A 13,424-nucleotide genomic window follows, 5' to 3' on the forward strand; every position below is an offset into this window, starting at 1 on the left:
GATTCCCAAGTTTTAATGCATTCCTGTCGCATCAGCAAAATGGGAACCCAAAATGCGATTACCTTCAAAATCTGTGGTTTTTTTATTCCAGGGTTAATAAGAATCCAACTACAGTCATTTGCCCGTCGAGCGTGAGCAGCAGCTGATCATCGTAGCGAGGGCAAGCAGCAGTCAGATGTTCTTTCATTGCAACAAGGACGAGCTACGACCAGTCGTGCCTTCGTCCTAGCGAGGGGAGCAATGCCCGGTCATTCCTTTGTTGTTGTGAGGGTGAGCAGTGGCAAATCAGAGTAGCCAGGGCTAGCAACGGTCGGTCATCGCATCAAGGGTAAGCGCAAGCAGCAAAGGTCGATGTCATTCCTTCGTGCAAAAGGCTCGCTAGAGGTGGTAGGTGACTCACCAGTTTTGCGAATAGGAAGGTCGGCAAGTTGGGACGGAGGTGGCAAGCGCACGATTGGCGATCGCAAGAGACAGCGGCGATTAACGAGAATCTAGCCATGGTCATTTGTTCATCGAACGCAAGCAACGACCGATCATTCCTTCGTTGCAGTGAAGGAGAGCAACGATTGATCGCTCCTTCTTTGCAACGAGGAAGAGCAATGGACGATCATCCTAGGGCGAGCAGCGGTCGATCAGAATAGCTAGGGAGAGTAGTGATCGATCATCGCATCAAGGGCAAGCACGAGCAGCAAATGTCATTGTTGTTCCTTTGTACGGAAGGCTCACTGAAGCTGGCAAGCGACTGATCGGTCCCGCGAACAAGACAACTAGCAAGTGGGGTCGGAGGTGGCAAGCGCACGATCGCCGATCATGAGAGATGATGGCGAGAGCACAATCGCATGCGTGAGGCAAACGTGATTTGTTTGGGTTTTTTAAAAACTTTAGGTTTTAATTAAAATTTTAGTCAATTGAATCCATCGACTCCTATATATAGTTGAGATAAATTAAATAGATCTAATCTAAATCCCAATAAAATTATCCAAAAAAATCTAAAATATTATCTTTATTTATTTATTTTATATATCACCATTAATAATAATAATAACAATATTATTATTATTATTATTATTATTATTATTTTATTAGTGATACAATACTAAGTTACGCACTTAAATCTTCAAACACAATTTTTTATTACATTATTTAAGATTGAACTAAATAATATTATATTATATTTTATTCTTTATAACTTGGTTATATGATTATCTCAAAATCAAATAATTAAGATTATGTATAATAAATTTGAACGAAATTCATCCTAAAGGTTTCGAACTATTTTTAAAATAAGTTCATTTAAATTCATATAGTTGTTTAGGCTACATGACCTCTTAGGACCTAAACAATTTTAAAACTAGTAGCATAAAGTGATTACAAAGGCATTAGAAAGCAAGGGCTAACTTGAAAATTGGACCAATGTAAGTCCTTAGGGATGTAAACGAGTCAAATCGGATTGAACAGTGTTAGGTTCGAGCTCGGCTCATTTAAGTTATATTCGGGCTCGAGCTCGGCTCGAGCTCGAATCGAACTTTTATTACAAGGCTCAAGCTCAACTCGTTTTGAAATTATCAAGCTCTCGAACTATTCGAGCTTGACTCGTTATTAGCTCGATTATCATAGTTAACGAACCTAATTCGTTAAGCAAGCTCGGGCTCGTTTTCGGACTCATTTTAGAGTTCATTTTTTTTGTTCGTTTTAAAATTCATTTAAGAACTCATTTTTTTTGTTCGATTTAAAACTCGTTTTAAGGTTCGTTTTTTGGCTCGTGAGCCTACAAATGAATATGTATGCGAGTTCACGAGCCGAATATCCTTAAACTCGAGCTCGGCTCGATAAAACTGTCGAGCTCGAAATCGAGCTCGAGTTCGACTTGATAAGATAAACGAACAAACTCGAACGAGCTTTTTATCGAACCGAGCTCCGAATAACTCACGGACCGTTTGATTCATTTACATCCCTATAAATCCTGAATCATTTTGATCAAAATTATTATAAAATCTCTTGGGATTCAAACATCAGAACTAAAAAGTATAGAAAGTCTCCCAAATTATGTTGAGAGTTTTATAGATTTAGATTCATTAAGTCGTTTTGTCTAAAACTATGGGATGGTCTTTGGGGCTCAAACAATAGAATGACTCTATGAATATTAAGTGTAAACCTTAAAATTAAACAAAGCATGCTAAATATATTAGGATATAATATAACGGCAATCTAAGACATATTATCTTTAATTATTTAAAATATATATTATAGACTTTTTTGATTTTTTTTCCAATAAACCCATATCAGAGCAGTAGTTGGTCCACCGAAGCAGAACCCAGTAAAGCCTTTGCCGTGTTTCGGGGGATTTCCCAGCACAGGTTGCTTTCGTCTGTAGTGTTCCCAAGGATAGAAGCATTCAATTCGTTCCACTTCCTTCCATCGCCCTCATTCAAACCCAACCCCCACAGACACGAAGAAGGAAACACAGACACGAACTGAAAAGCTACCCTCTGCCACCACTGCGCCTACATTAAAAACTCACTACATTTTATATAATGTATATCATCCAGTCCTTGTGTTTATTGCCTTATAACCTACAGCCACACAAGCGTCCAACACGAAGACATTAATACGCGACAAGGGAAAATGTTCCATTCTTTATTTTATTCTCACTTGATAAGTCTGCCGGTTTCATTTCCTTCCCACACCACTCAACCCTCCTCTTTCGTCTTCTTGGTCCTATTCACGGAGTCAATGATGGCACAAAGTTAGGCATTTTCCCCGGTTTGGTTTTCCATGGAAGTGGAGAAGGATGACTGTGGGAGTTTGTTTCACTCTCAGTAGGTCCATTCCTGTGGGAGACCCACCTCTGAGGGAGACTGAAATGGATTCATCTGCTTCTTCGTTGATGGGCTTCTTGTTGATCTCTGTCTTTGATGCTCTCCTGTGTCTGAGTAACAGAGAGTAAGACGAGAATCATGATTAAAAAAAATGCAGGCATTCCAGCGGGAATAGGTAGTATTCAAACACTAGTAACAAGGATTGATGTTCATGATAGAATAGAGCCGTGATGGCGATGACAGCCATAGACATTGTCATTGTGCAAAGAACAGAACTGAACATGAGTTCTTAATAGCAAAAAAATTATAAATAAAACGATTGAGAGCCTTACATTCTTTCTCCAGTTCCTTCACACGCGGAAGAAACACACCGGTTCCTCCGCACTTCCGTTTTCCCTGCGCAACCAGCCGAACGGAGGAGTGGCTTTGAACCGGAAGCAGCGGCCTCGGGGATGCCCTACCGTAAATCTCCGTCTAACTCAAAATCCAAAACAAAACATTTATAACCTTCCTAAAATCTACGAACAAACCAAGTGAACTAGACCTGCAACTGCACCGGAGCCGCCGGATGAGACCAGAACATCTCCCCCAAAAATCCGGATGCCACTCGCCCACGGTAGGCACCTGGAGACGACAAAACCCTTAACCCTGATTGAGTTTCCTGAGGACATGGCCCAGCCCATATCTCTCTCTCCGAAGCTCCGAACCAGCCCAGTGGTCCAACACGCGTGAAGTCCTGCAAACAGAAACAAGGGATGAGATCAGGGAATCGGCGTCGAGGAAGGGGGGAAAACACTAAAAAACAGTACGCAGCATAAAGCGACCTCGAAAGGGGGTGGCACAGCAAGAGGCTGCTTCACGGCGAGGCGAAGATGAAGGCGATCTAAGGTGCCAAAGGGCAGGAGGTTGGTTGCTAGGCACTCAACTTCAGACTCATGTAGGACGCGGGCGCCGGAGAAGGCGCCAGAGCAATGGCGGTAGCGCGAGAGGCCTACGTCCACGATTAACTCGGAAGGCAGCCAGAGCTCGCCGTCGTCCAGGTTCTGCACGAAGCCCGCCATTGAGAAGCAGCTCCACAGCGATGGGGGAACGCGCCACAATCTACAAGGAGAGAAGTGAGAAATAGGGCGAGAGTTGGCGACTATATAGAGCGGCGCGGTCGAGGACAACAGAAGTAAATTAGAAAAACTACGATGGGTAAAACTGGTAATACGATGACGTGGTATTTTCCTCACAGTTATTGGCTCTCTAAATGAGGTATTGACAAGCAGTGTGGCAAGGAAATTTATTAATGGATCAATCAAAAAAAAAATCACCCAAACTCACACCCTCCTCGACGTGGCGTCTCATTCTCTCCTGAAATCTTATGGGATCTCAGGTAGGGATGATAATAAATAGGATTTATATTTATTATATTTATATTTATATTGATCGGATATTTAATTTTCATATACATCTATATATCAGTCGAAGTTTCGGATACTCATATTCTATCCATCATCCTATTATTTTCTACCATTCTTATTTTAAAAAAAATATTTCAATGTACTTGTCAGTTCTTCCTCGTCTCGCACTCCTTCGATTGGATGAACATTTTTCGTGGAAAAGAATGTGAGATGCATATTGATAACAGGATAAAGAGACAAACTAAATTTTTTTCTAAGACGAAAAACGGGCTAAAATTTTTTCTTTCCAGATAAAAAATGAGACTTATAAATAAATAAATATATTAGGTATCGGATAAGATATGGATAAGATTTACCACATCCGTTTCTATACCCATACTCGAAATATTCATACATGAATACTTATTTACTATAATCAGATATAAAAATTTCCTCCATATCCTTCTTCATTCGAGTCGTCAAATTATTCATCGAATTTGAATAAAATTATCATCCCTATTCGTACGTGGCCGCCAACGGGACTCAGGTTTATCAGGATTTAAACCAAAAACATCCTGAGACGGATGAAGTCTAATAGACCAGACAGGGAGTCCGGCTACAATCTCTTGTAATTTCAACACGTGGACGTAGCACCGAGAACGCAAGGGAGGGGTGGCGTTGAGAGGCGTAGGATCACGTGAGTGAAGGGGCAGCACCTTTCGCAGCCTTCGCTCACAGTAGTTAACGGTGGAGATTTCATATCCGAAATGAGAATTATTTATTTATTTTATAACTTAATCAACTTTATATTTTTCATTCTTAATTACTATCTATTTTTAAAAAAAATAATAAAAATTTCTTAAAACAGGCATATACCTATATATATTTTTATTTATTTTATTACTATATCAAGTAGACAATTGTGATAGTGTGTAACAAGAGTCAGATCTTCCGTCCCTAATAAAAATGGATTAGGAAATAGGATGCCACGGGCAATGGATAAGTGGTCAGGTAGTCTGGCATCGAGTGGGGGCAGCTTCTGGGTGGCTTTTGGTCATCCGTCCCAACCCAAATTATAACTTGGAAGACAGTAAATCCAGAAAAGGATCGTAACCAATTACAGTCGAATCACGGTCACGATCTAACTATAATTATAAGTGATTCATCTCTTAGTCCATTTTTTTTATGGACCAGAGGATCTGCCCCATGTAACAAGTGTCTAATTTCCTCGATTTGGAAGGTTTTTAACTTGTGCCTTCTTAACTAGATGAATGTTAGATCGCTGGTTTAGTGGGGATAGCAGTTGGTCAACTAGTCAAATTTTGTATTTGTTAGTTCTTACGGCATGAAATACAGGACAAAACATGTAAACAACGGTAAACATTTACAGTGATCTTTCGAGATGATCTTGATTTCTGCTTGATGTCGGAAGCGTGATCATGGATGAAATCGAAAAACCCTTCGAATTTCACGAGTCAAATCCCTTTCCACGAGATGTTCTCCTTTGCCTTAGATCACCTTTAATCCCTCTCCCTTTTCCTTCTCGTGCACCTTGGATCTTCATGGCTTGGACACACTTATATAAGATGAGTGAAGAAGACGAAGGGAAAGGGGCGTCCCTTCCTCTCCTTGATGTCTGCAGCAATGAGGGAGATGAAGGGGAAGTGACGCCCCTTCGTCTCCTCAACGTCCAACATCTCTCACTCATCCAAGTCAATCCATAAAGGTTATTGTTGGATTTTTCGAGCCGCGAAAACCGCTTTTTCGCGTCGCGGAAACCCCGAAACCCCCATGCCACCGGATCTGTGCGAAGTGAAATAAAACAAAATTTACGAGTACGAGTTTCTTACATCTAGATCTACATTAGGAGAAGATATTTACCCTTGGTGCGAAGCCCTTCGCGTATCCCGCTCTTCCAAGTGATGCTGGATCTCGAAGTTGTCAAGTGTACAACCCTCTAGAAGTATCCACACGAACAAATAGGTGGAGAAACCTAACACAAAGGTGTGCTAGCACCTTGGTAAGGTTCGGCCAAGAGAGTAGAGGGAGAGAAGTTGAGAGCTTGAGGAAGAATATGAGTTGAATGAAAATGAATGCCTTGAATTGCATTCACATGCAATTCAAAAGTGGTCGGCCACATTTGGTGTTGTAACCTCCATTCCCATTTAATGTGTCCATTAAAGAGAAGGAGATTTGTAACCTCCATGAGGTGGCACACACATGTTCTAAACATGATGATGTGTAACACCACTATTGGCCACTTAATGCCAACTCACAAATGATGTGGAATAAAGTCAAGTCAAACTTGACTTTTCCTTTTCCTTTTCCTCTCAAATCAAGTCAAATTTGACCAAATCTCTCTCATGGTTGATCTAATCTAACCATTTGATTCAAACCAATTTAATATAATGAATCTAATTCATTTAATTAAATTGATTCAATGAGTCATAGTCTAAATTAGACTCATTGAACACATGAATCAACTTGAGTCCAACTCAATTAGCCCAATTAGGATTACTCTTAATCCAATTTGATTCATCACATGAATCTAATCCTCTTGGTTCATCATATGAACCTAATCTCCATCTAATTGTCCTTAGTGTGTGACCCTATAGGTTCTTATAACGTTGGCAATGCCCCTAAACCCATTTAGGAGCATAAGTAATGAGCGGTATCTAGCAACACATCATTACTACCCAAGTTACAAGAATGTTGAGATCCAACATCACCTTGTGACTACTAATTGTGACTTCTTACAATATATGACAAATGTCCTTCTATCCTAGACATCTAGATTGATCAATGTGAGGCATACACCGTGTCATCCTCTGACCAATCTAAATCTTGTTCTCCAAGTTAGACTCACTAAATCAAATGAGCTCAATATCTCATATTGACTCATTTGGGCATGACCATGCACTTCGTGGTCTCACTCTATCAAGAATATCGATGTCGCTCCCGTCATATAGGAGGGATAGATCTCATCTACATCACTCACATCCCTCTGCATAATTCGTTACATACTCAGTAATCGCCTTTATAGTCCACCCAGTTACGGGTGACGTTTGACGAAACCAAAGTACATAACTCCTTATATAGGGGTCCATGGTGACTTCAGGTCTAAGAACTAGTAGTCATACTAATAGCCACATGAGAAAGTATATGACACTCATATAACGATCCATGATACTTTTTCATGGCGGGTCATTCAGTATACATTCTTCAATGCATACCCATGTGTCAACTTGATATCTCTATATCCATAACTTGTTAGATCAAGTCATCGAGTTGACCTACATGCTAGTCTTATTGCATTAACATTGTCCCTGAATGTTAATACTCGACTAGGAATGATTAAGAGTAGTGTTCCCTATATCATCTCACTATCGATTCAACCAATCGATTGATATATGTAAGAACCTTCTACTCAAGGATGCTATTATACTTAGTTTATTTGGCACCAATACAAGTAAGTATAATAACCAAAACAAATGTCTTTATTTATATAAGAATATGATACAACAAGTCCATAATACAATCATCACGTTTGGAGCTTTAAACGTGCTTATAAAAACTTAGAAATGCTATAGAAATATTTTAGAGATTTTTAGAAATTTTAAGAGTATTTTTACGTAATTTTTGGAGTTCGTTTGGTATTTTTACCAAAAGGAAGAAGTTTAAAAAAATAAAGAGGTTCAGCCGAGATTCGAACCAAAGACCTCCGGTTAAGCAAAGCCTTAAGTTGTCTCGGCTGACCAGGAGCCCAAGCAGGCGATGCTTATTAAATAGAGAGCGAAATATATTTAAGTAGTACTAGTTAACAGAAACATTAGAGTATTAAAAGGAGTACTTAGGTGTTAATTGCTGTGACCTAATTTTCTCTCCTCTCCCTCACGAACGGCGTCGGCGACGGCTGCTTGGGCAAAAACGAAAAGAGGGAAGCAAGGGCCTCTCCGGCGGCCGGCCAAAGGGACTTCTCCACAAGCTCTTCTCGGATCCGAGCCCTCTCGTCGAAGAGAACACGCGGACACAAAGGAATCGCCGAGTTTTGGAGCTCACCCGAAACCCTAGAAGCTTCTTGTTCAGCTGTGAGTTCAAGAACGCAAGGTAAGTGCTCTCACCTACAGTAAGAGTAGTTCCTTCGATTGGTTTTCGACTAGTTTTGGTTCCTTTTGGTTTCCTTGCCGTGGCACAGAACAGGAGAATTAGTTGTGGTTTTGGTTTTTCTTCCTTGCGTTCGGCAGTAGCATGCTTTAAGAATTGTTGCTAGGGATTTAAGAGAAATTATGAGATTTTGCTTTCTCCTTTTTAATTCGGCAGTAGCATGCTTAAAGAATTGGAAGCTTGAAGGGATTTAGGTTTGTTTCCTTGTTAAGATATTTCGATTTTAATGAAAGGTGCATGTTTCAATTATGGAAGTGCTTTAGTTTAGTCTATGTAGCCTTGTATTATTTCGGATTTTGCTTTCTTCTTGATTCTGAAGCATGCAGTAAAGATGTTGTGCTTACTGCCGTGAGTTTCATGAAGGAAATGAAAGGGGATGGCTTAGTTTGAAATATGGTTATCTTTTGTTATTAGTCTCCTTATACATACGGTTTGGAGTCATTGTATGTGGTGTAGTATCCGGTTCCTTGTTTGGTTTCCTTGCGTGGCACTGATCAGTTAAGGGAGGAAGAGTAGTGGTTCAGTTTGTTGCCATGAAAACCTAATCCAGATTAGTAGGTTTGGGATTTTAACATGGAAGGGTATAGTTGTTTGAGTATGTAGCCTTCTCGGTTCCTTTTTGTTTTCTTACAGTGGCACTGAACAGGAGTTTTGAGCTTTGAGTCGTGTTATGCAAAAGGCATGAATAGCTTTACCTTTGGGAGTGCTTTGTTGGTTCCCTGTGGCTTAATTAGACCCTTTTGTTATCAATTGTTTAACATGCTACTAGATTCTTTGTTAGTGATCCTTTAACCTGCAGTTATAGTTTTAAGTTTAGCATGTTAGTTTTAGATTTCATGAAAATATTTCAGATGTAGATTTTCAGTTTTAGTTTATATATATATCTATGCAGCGAACTGCCTTTTATTCCAAGTATATAGTTAGACTTTTCTTTAAGCTTTTAGTTTCCCTTTGTTCTGCTATTAGGCAATGAACATAGAATGGCTTGGATTAAGTATTGGTTTATTAGGCTAATTGGAGGTTGATTCGACAGTGATTTTGGTTTATTTTATGATGAAGTAGGTAGTGTAATCTCTTTAGTGCAGAAGTGTGGATGAAAGAGTGAAGATGAGCATATGTAATATGTTGTTTTGGTGAGTATCATATATTAAGACTAAAGATGATTTGAATTGATGTAATGAATTTAATAGGTGAGAAGTATGTGAGTAATTTAGATATGCAAGTAGTAAGTTCAGAATAGAAGTTTAGTTTAGAAGATGAGAAAAGAGATTTATATGTTGATTAATATAGATTTTATACTGAGAATTCCTTTCTGACCATAAGTTTAATGGCATAATTGATGTTCAGAATTAAAGTACTTGGATGTGTCAATATCAAGGATTCCATTTGGTCTCAGCCAGTTACTAGAATATGAAATTCTAGGTTTATAATTGCCATGTGAGAATTTTAGTGCAGTTTAGATCTCCTTGAAGTACAGAATTTTAATGCAGTTGAAATCTCCTTGTAGTGCAGAATTTTAGTGCAGTTTAGATCTCCTTATAGTGCAGAATTTTAATGCAGTTTAGATCTCCTTGAAGTACAGAATTTTAGTGCAGATTTTTATTAAGTATTAGTGTGCAGATTTTATTAAGTATTAGTGTGTAGATTTTTATTTAACATTGCAATGCAGATTTCTGTTAAGCATTGCAGTACAAAATTTTGTTAAGCATTGTAGTGTAGATTTGCTTTAAGTATTTAGTTTCTTTAGCAGTGCAGATTTGCTAATAGATAGTTTATGGATAGCATTGTAGAACAAGGCTTTAGATTTCCCTTAAATATGCATGATTGTGTTACCTAGTTGATTTCACTTATAGATGCATATGGAAAAAATACCCTAACAGTATTTTGAGTTTAAGAAAAGTATAAGAAAGATAAAGAAAAGAAAGAAAAATGCCAAGGCCTTAAGTAGATCCCCAAATCAAGACTTTAGGGATTTTGGCACACAAGGTGCTTGTTAAAATGTCAAGACATTTAAAGAAGAAGTAATTAAAATATTTTACTTTGAAGAGGCTAGTACCCGACTTCCAAGGTTGTCGTTAAACAAATTCAGGTGACCAATTCCAAGGTCTTGGCCCTGGTAAGACCAAGGTCTTTACCCTCGTAGGACTGGTGACTATCTACCACAGTCTCTATTAGGGAGCGCGCATAAGATGGTACTACTCCTGGGCCCAAGAAGAAGTTTATTATTATTTTGAAGTATTAAAGTATAAGTTTTGAAACAAATGAAACAAGCTTCACTTATGTTTAAAGTCAGCCAGTTTAGTTTCTTTTAATTCGAAGCATGCAGTGTTAGTTTTATTTGTTTCCTTATTAGTTTATTGAGCATGATTAGACTTATCTTCCAGCATGCAGTTTTATCCTTGTATATCATGAGTATGCAGATTTTAGTGCTTGCTAATGAATATGCATGAGTAGATTTATTTCCTAGTTTCAGTCCTTTTAACATGAGCAGCTATATATGTTTTCTTTTAAAAGCATACAGTTTCTAGTTTCTTCTTGTGTACATGCATATCCGAGTTTTTGTGAGTTAGATAGCGCTTACTAAGCAATTTTGCTTATAGTTTGCATTTCCTCTTACTACAGATAAAGGAAAGGAAAAGATATAGCAAAGGAAGGCGACAAGGTGGTGCGGATGGTGTGTGATGCCAGGACTATGGGAGAGACTTGGGATGTTATTGAGTTTCCGTGTTTTAGTGGTTAATAAATATTTGAGATTGTATCTTACATTTCATGTCATTGAAGATTATTCTAGTTTTAGATTGTATGCTGAGATGAGTTATGTTTAATAAGTAGATATTTTGGTGTTTGACACTTATTTAACTGCGTGGGTGTTTGATATATGTTCCAGCCACCTATGGCTGATGTATACTATGTATGTATCTCAGTTTATGGTCACCGGTACAGGGGAGATGCTGTCAAAATTTTTCGGTAGAGACTCTTCGTGGTTTCGATCATACCGGTTAAGTAGAGTTAGTAGTTAAGTAACGGTCACCCTTAGAGAGTAGTAGTAAGAAGGGTGGTCGTTACAAAGCAAGGCTTGGGTGGATGTGAGGCTTTATATATATAGAGGCTACAACAAGGACCGAGAGGAGGAATTGATTTTGGCCTCCTGATGGACTTGAGCTTCCTATGTTTGACCCGAACACTCAACTCAAGTTCATCAATAATAACATATACCACTAAAGGGTCATTATTAAACTACCACACCAATCCCATATTACAATATGAGCTCCTACTTATCATGAGTGCGTTAATCTCCCTGTATTTAAGATATCGTATATCCGTCAATTAAATAAGTTACTGACAACTCATTTAATTAACATCTGACTCTAAGAGTAGTACAACTCAATTTTATTATCATATCGGACTAAGTCCACCTGTAGGATTTACATGATAATCCTTATGAGCTCCTCAAGGAGACATCATCAACCTAAATAAATAGGACACAATTGTTGGTGCAATCTACCTCCAAGGTTTTAATGTCAGACAAATATATTTAAGTATGGAGTTTGATCAAGGGAAGTCCTAGTTGGAGGCTAGGCAAGAGAAATCTCGGTATATCGTGGAAGCTAGGTGGACAGGTCTGGAGGACATGATCCCTAGGTAGCCGAATACTGAAGCAAGGAAAATCTCGGTATATCGTGGAAGCTAGGTGAGTAGGTTTAGAGGACCAGATCCCTGGATAGCCGAATACTGAGTCCTGGTGAGTGAAGCCAGGTTGAGAAAATTCTAGGGGGTGGTAACCTTAGGTAACGGGAAGTTTTAGAGGAGTGAACTCTAAGTAAGGTTGATCGGATGGTGGTCGACCAGACCAGCGGATCTCGATAAATCTAGGTTTAGGTTTACCATTATATTCTGTATTACTATTATTGCTGTTGACTAATATAGTATTGCAGGAAAAGTCTTAGTGGATCAGGCTATCAGACATTGAGTAGGCAAAGTCCAAACATGTCTGGAGGACCATGTTTGGCAAGTAAGTTGAGGTAAACAACTGGAGGAGCGACAGTGAGGTCGGGTTCCTAAAGGGAACAACCTAAGGTCGCTGATCCAACTGAAGAAACCGAGAAGGTTTTCAAGTTGAGATCAAGACAGTTCTACTGTCCTACATTACTCATGCATTATTATATTATTGTGCTAACATCTGTTTTGCAGGATTACTGTCTAACAGTGTTTTGCAGGTTTGGCCGGATCGGTCGACCGAACCATGATGCTTCAGCACATGCCAGTTCATCAGTATCGATCAGAAGCAAAAGCAAAAAAGAGCTGATCGGTCGACCGAACCCATGGATTGGTCGACCGAACCAATCAACCATTAATGCACAGTAAATACGAATCTCGACAAATCTCGACGAACAAAGAAGGAGCCTGTTCGGTCGATCGAACAAGGGGATCAGTCGACTAAACCCTTAATGATCAATTAATTGCCAAATATCGGATCAGCATCGGATCTCAGCCAGGAAGGAAGCTGGTTCGGTCGACCGAACAGAGGGATCAGTCGATCGAACCTCAAAGATACTTATAAAAAGGGGCTCAAGGTCTGAAGCCGGACAACACTATTTTTTGATCATCTCAAAGCTCATCTCTGCAAGCGGACCGTGCTACAAGTCTTCTACGAATCTTCAAGCTGCTCTGTCCGGAAGTACCGATCGTGCTTCAACCTTTACTTACTATCGTCAGTATATTTTTATATTGCATTTAAATTCATATAAGATAGTAGGATTGTTACTATCTTATATCTTTGTATCTGTACGATCTGCTTCTTTCTGAGGATTTTGGAAAGAAGGGTTATAGTGGATTGTCCATCAATGCGATCAAGGATCGCGGGCCTTCGAGTAGGAGTCGACCTAGACTTCGAACGAAGTAAACGAACTAGTCTTTCATTTTACTTTCCGCTACACAACTTTGGTTTCTAAAAGAAAAAGAAAAGTTTTAGAAAGCGCGATATTCACTGTTAGAGTGTATACTAAATTTCTAGCTTTTTGTATAAACATTTTAGAAATAAGAATCACATTGGTCA

At 39.1% G+C, this 13,424-nt stretch overlaps 1 protein-coding gene across 1 annotated transcript; it reads right to left on the reverse strand.

Annotated features, from left to right (window-relative positions):
- Window positions 1-2,259: 2,259 nt before the first annotated feature.
- Window positions 2,260-3,930, reverse strand: LOC122025045. Its single transcript, XM_042583801.1, has 4 exons — window positions 3,644-3,930; window positions 3,364-3,555; window positions 3,152-3,293; window positions 2,260-2,929 (listed from the first exon to the last, which is right to left on the reverse strand). The coding sequence occupies exons 1-4, from the start codon at window positions 3,878-3,880 to the stop codon at window positions 2,817-2,819; spliced, it is 684 nt and encodes a 227-aa protein (XP_042439735.1). The 5' UTR covers window positions 3,881-3,930; the 3' UTR covers window positions 2,260-2,816.
- Window positions 3,931-13,424: the final 9,494 nt, after the last annotated feature.

This window comes from Zingiber officinale, chromosome 9B (assembly GCF_018446385.1).
Source record: "Zingiber officinale cultivar Zhangliang chromosome 9B, Zo_v1.1, whole genome shotgun sequence".
Lineage (NCBI taxonomy): Eukaryota > Viridiplantae > Streptophyta > Magnoliopsida > Zingiberales > Zingiberaceae > Zingiber > Zingiber officinale.

Coding starts and splice junctions, on each gene's coding strand:
- LOC122025045 (XM_042583801.1), bottom strand. CDS start 3,880: ATGGCGGGCTTCGTGCAGAACCTGGACGACGGCGAGCTCTGGCTGCCT. Junction 3,556..3,643: donor CTGTGCCACCCCCTTTCGAG/GTCGCTTTATGC, acceptor TTCTGTTTGCAG/GACTTCACGCGTGTTGGACC. Junction 3,294..3,363: donor CGGCTCCGGTGCAGTTGCAG/GTCTAGTTCACT, acceptor ATTTTGAGTTAG/ACGGAGATTTACGGTAGGGC.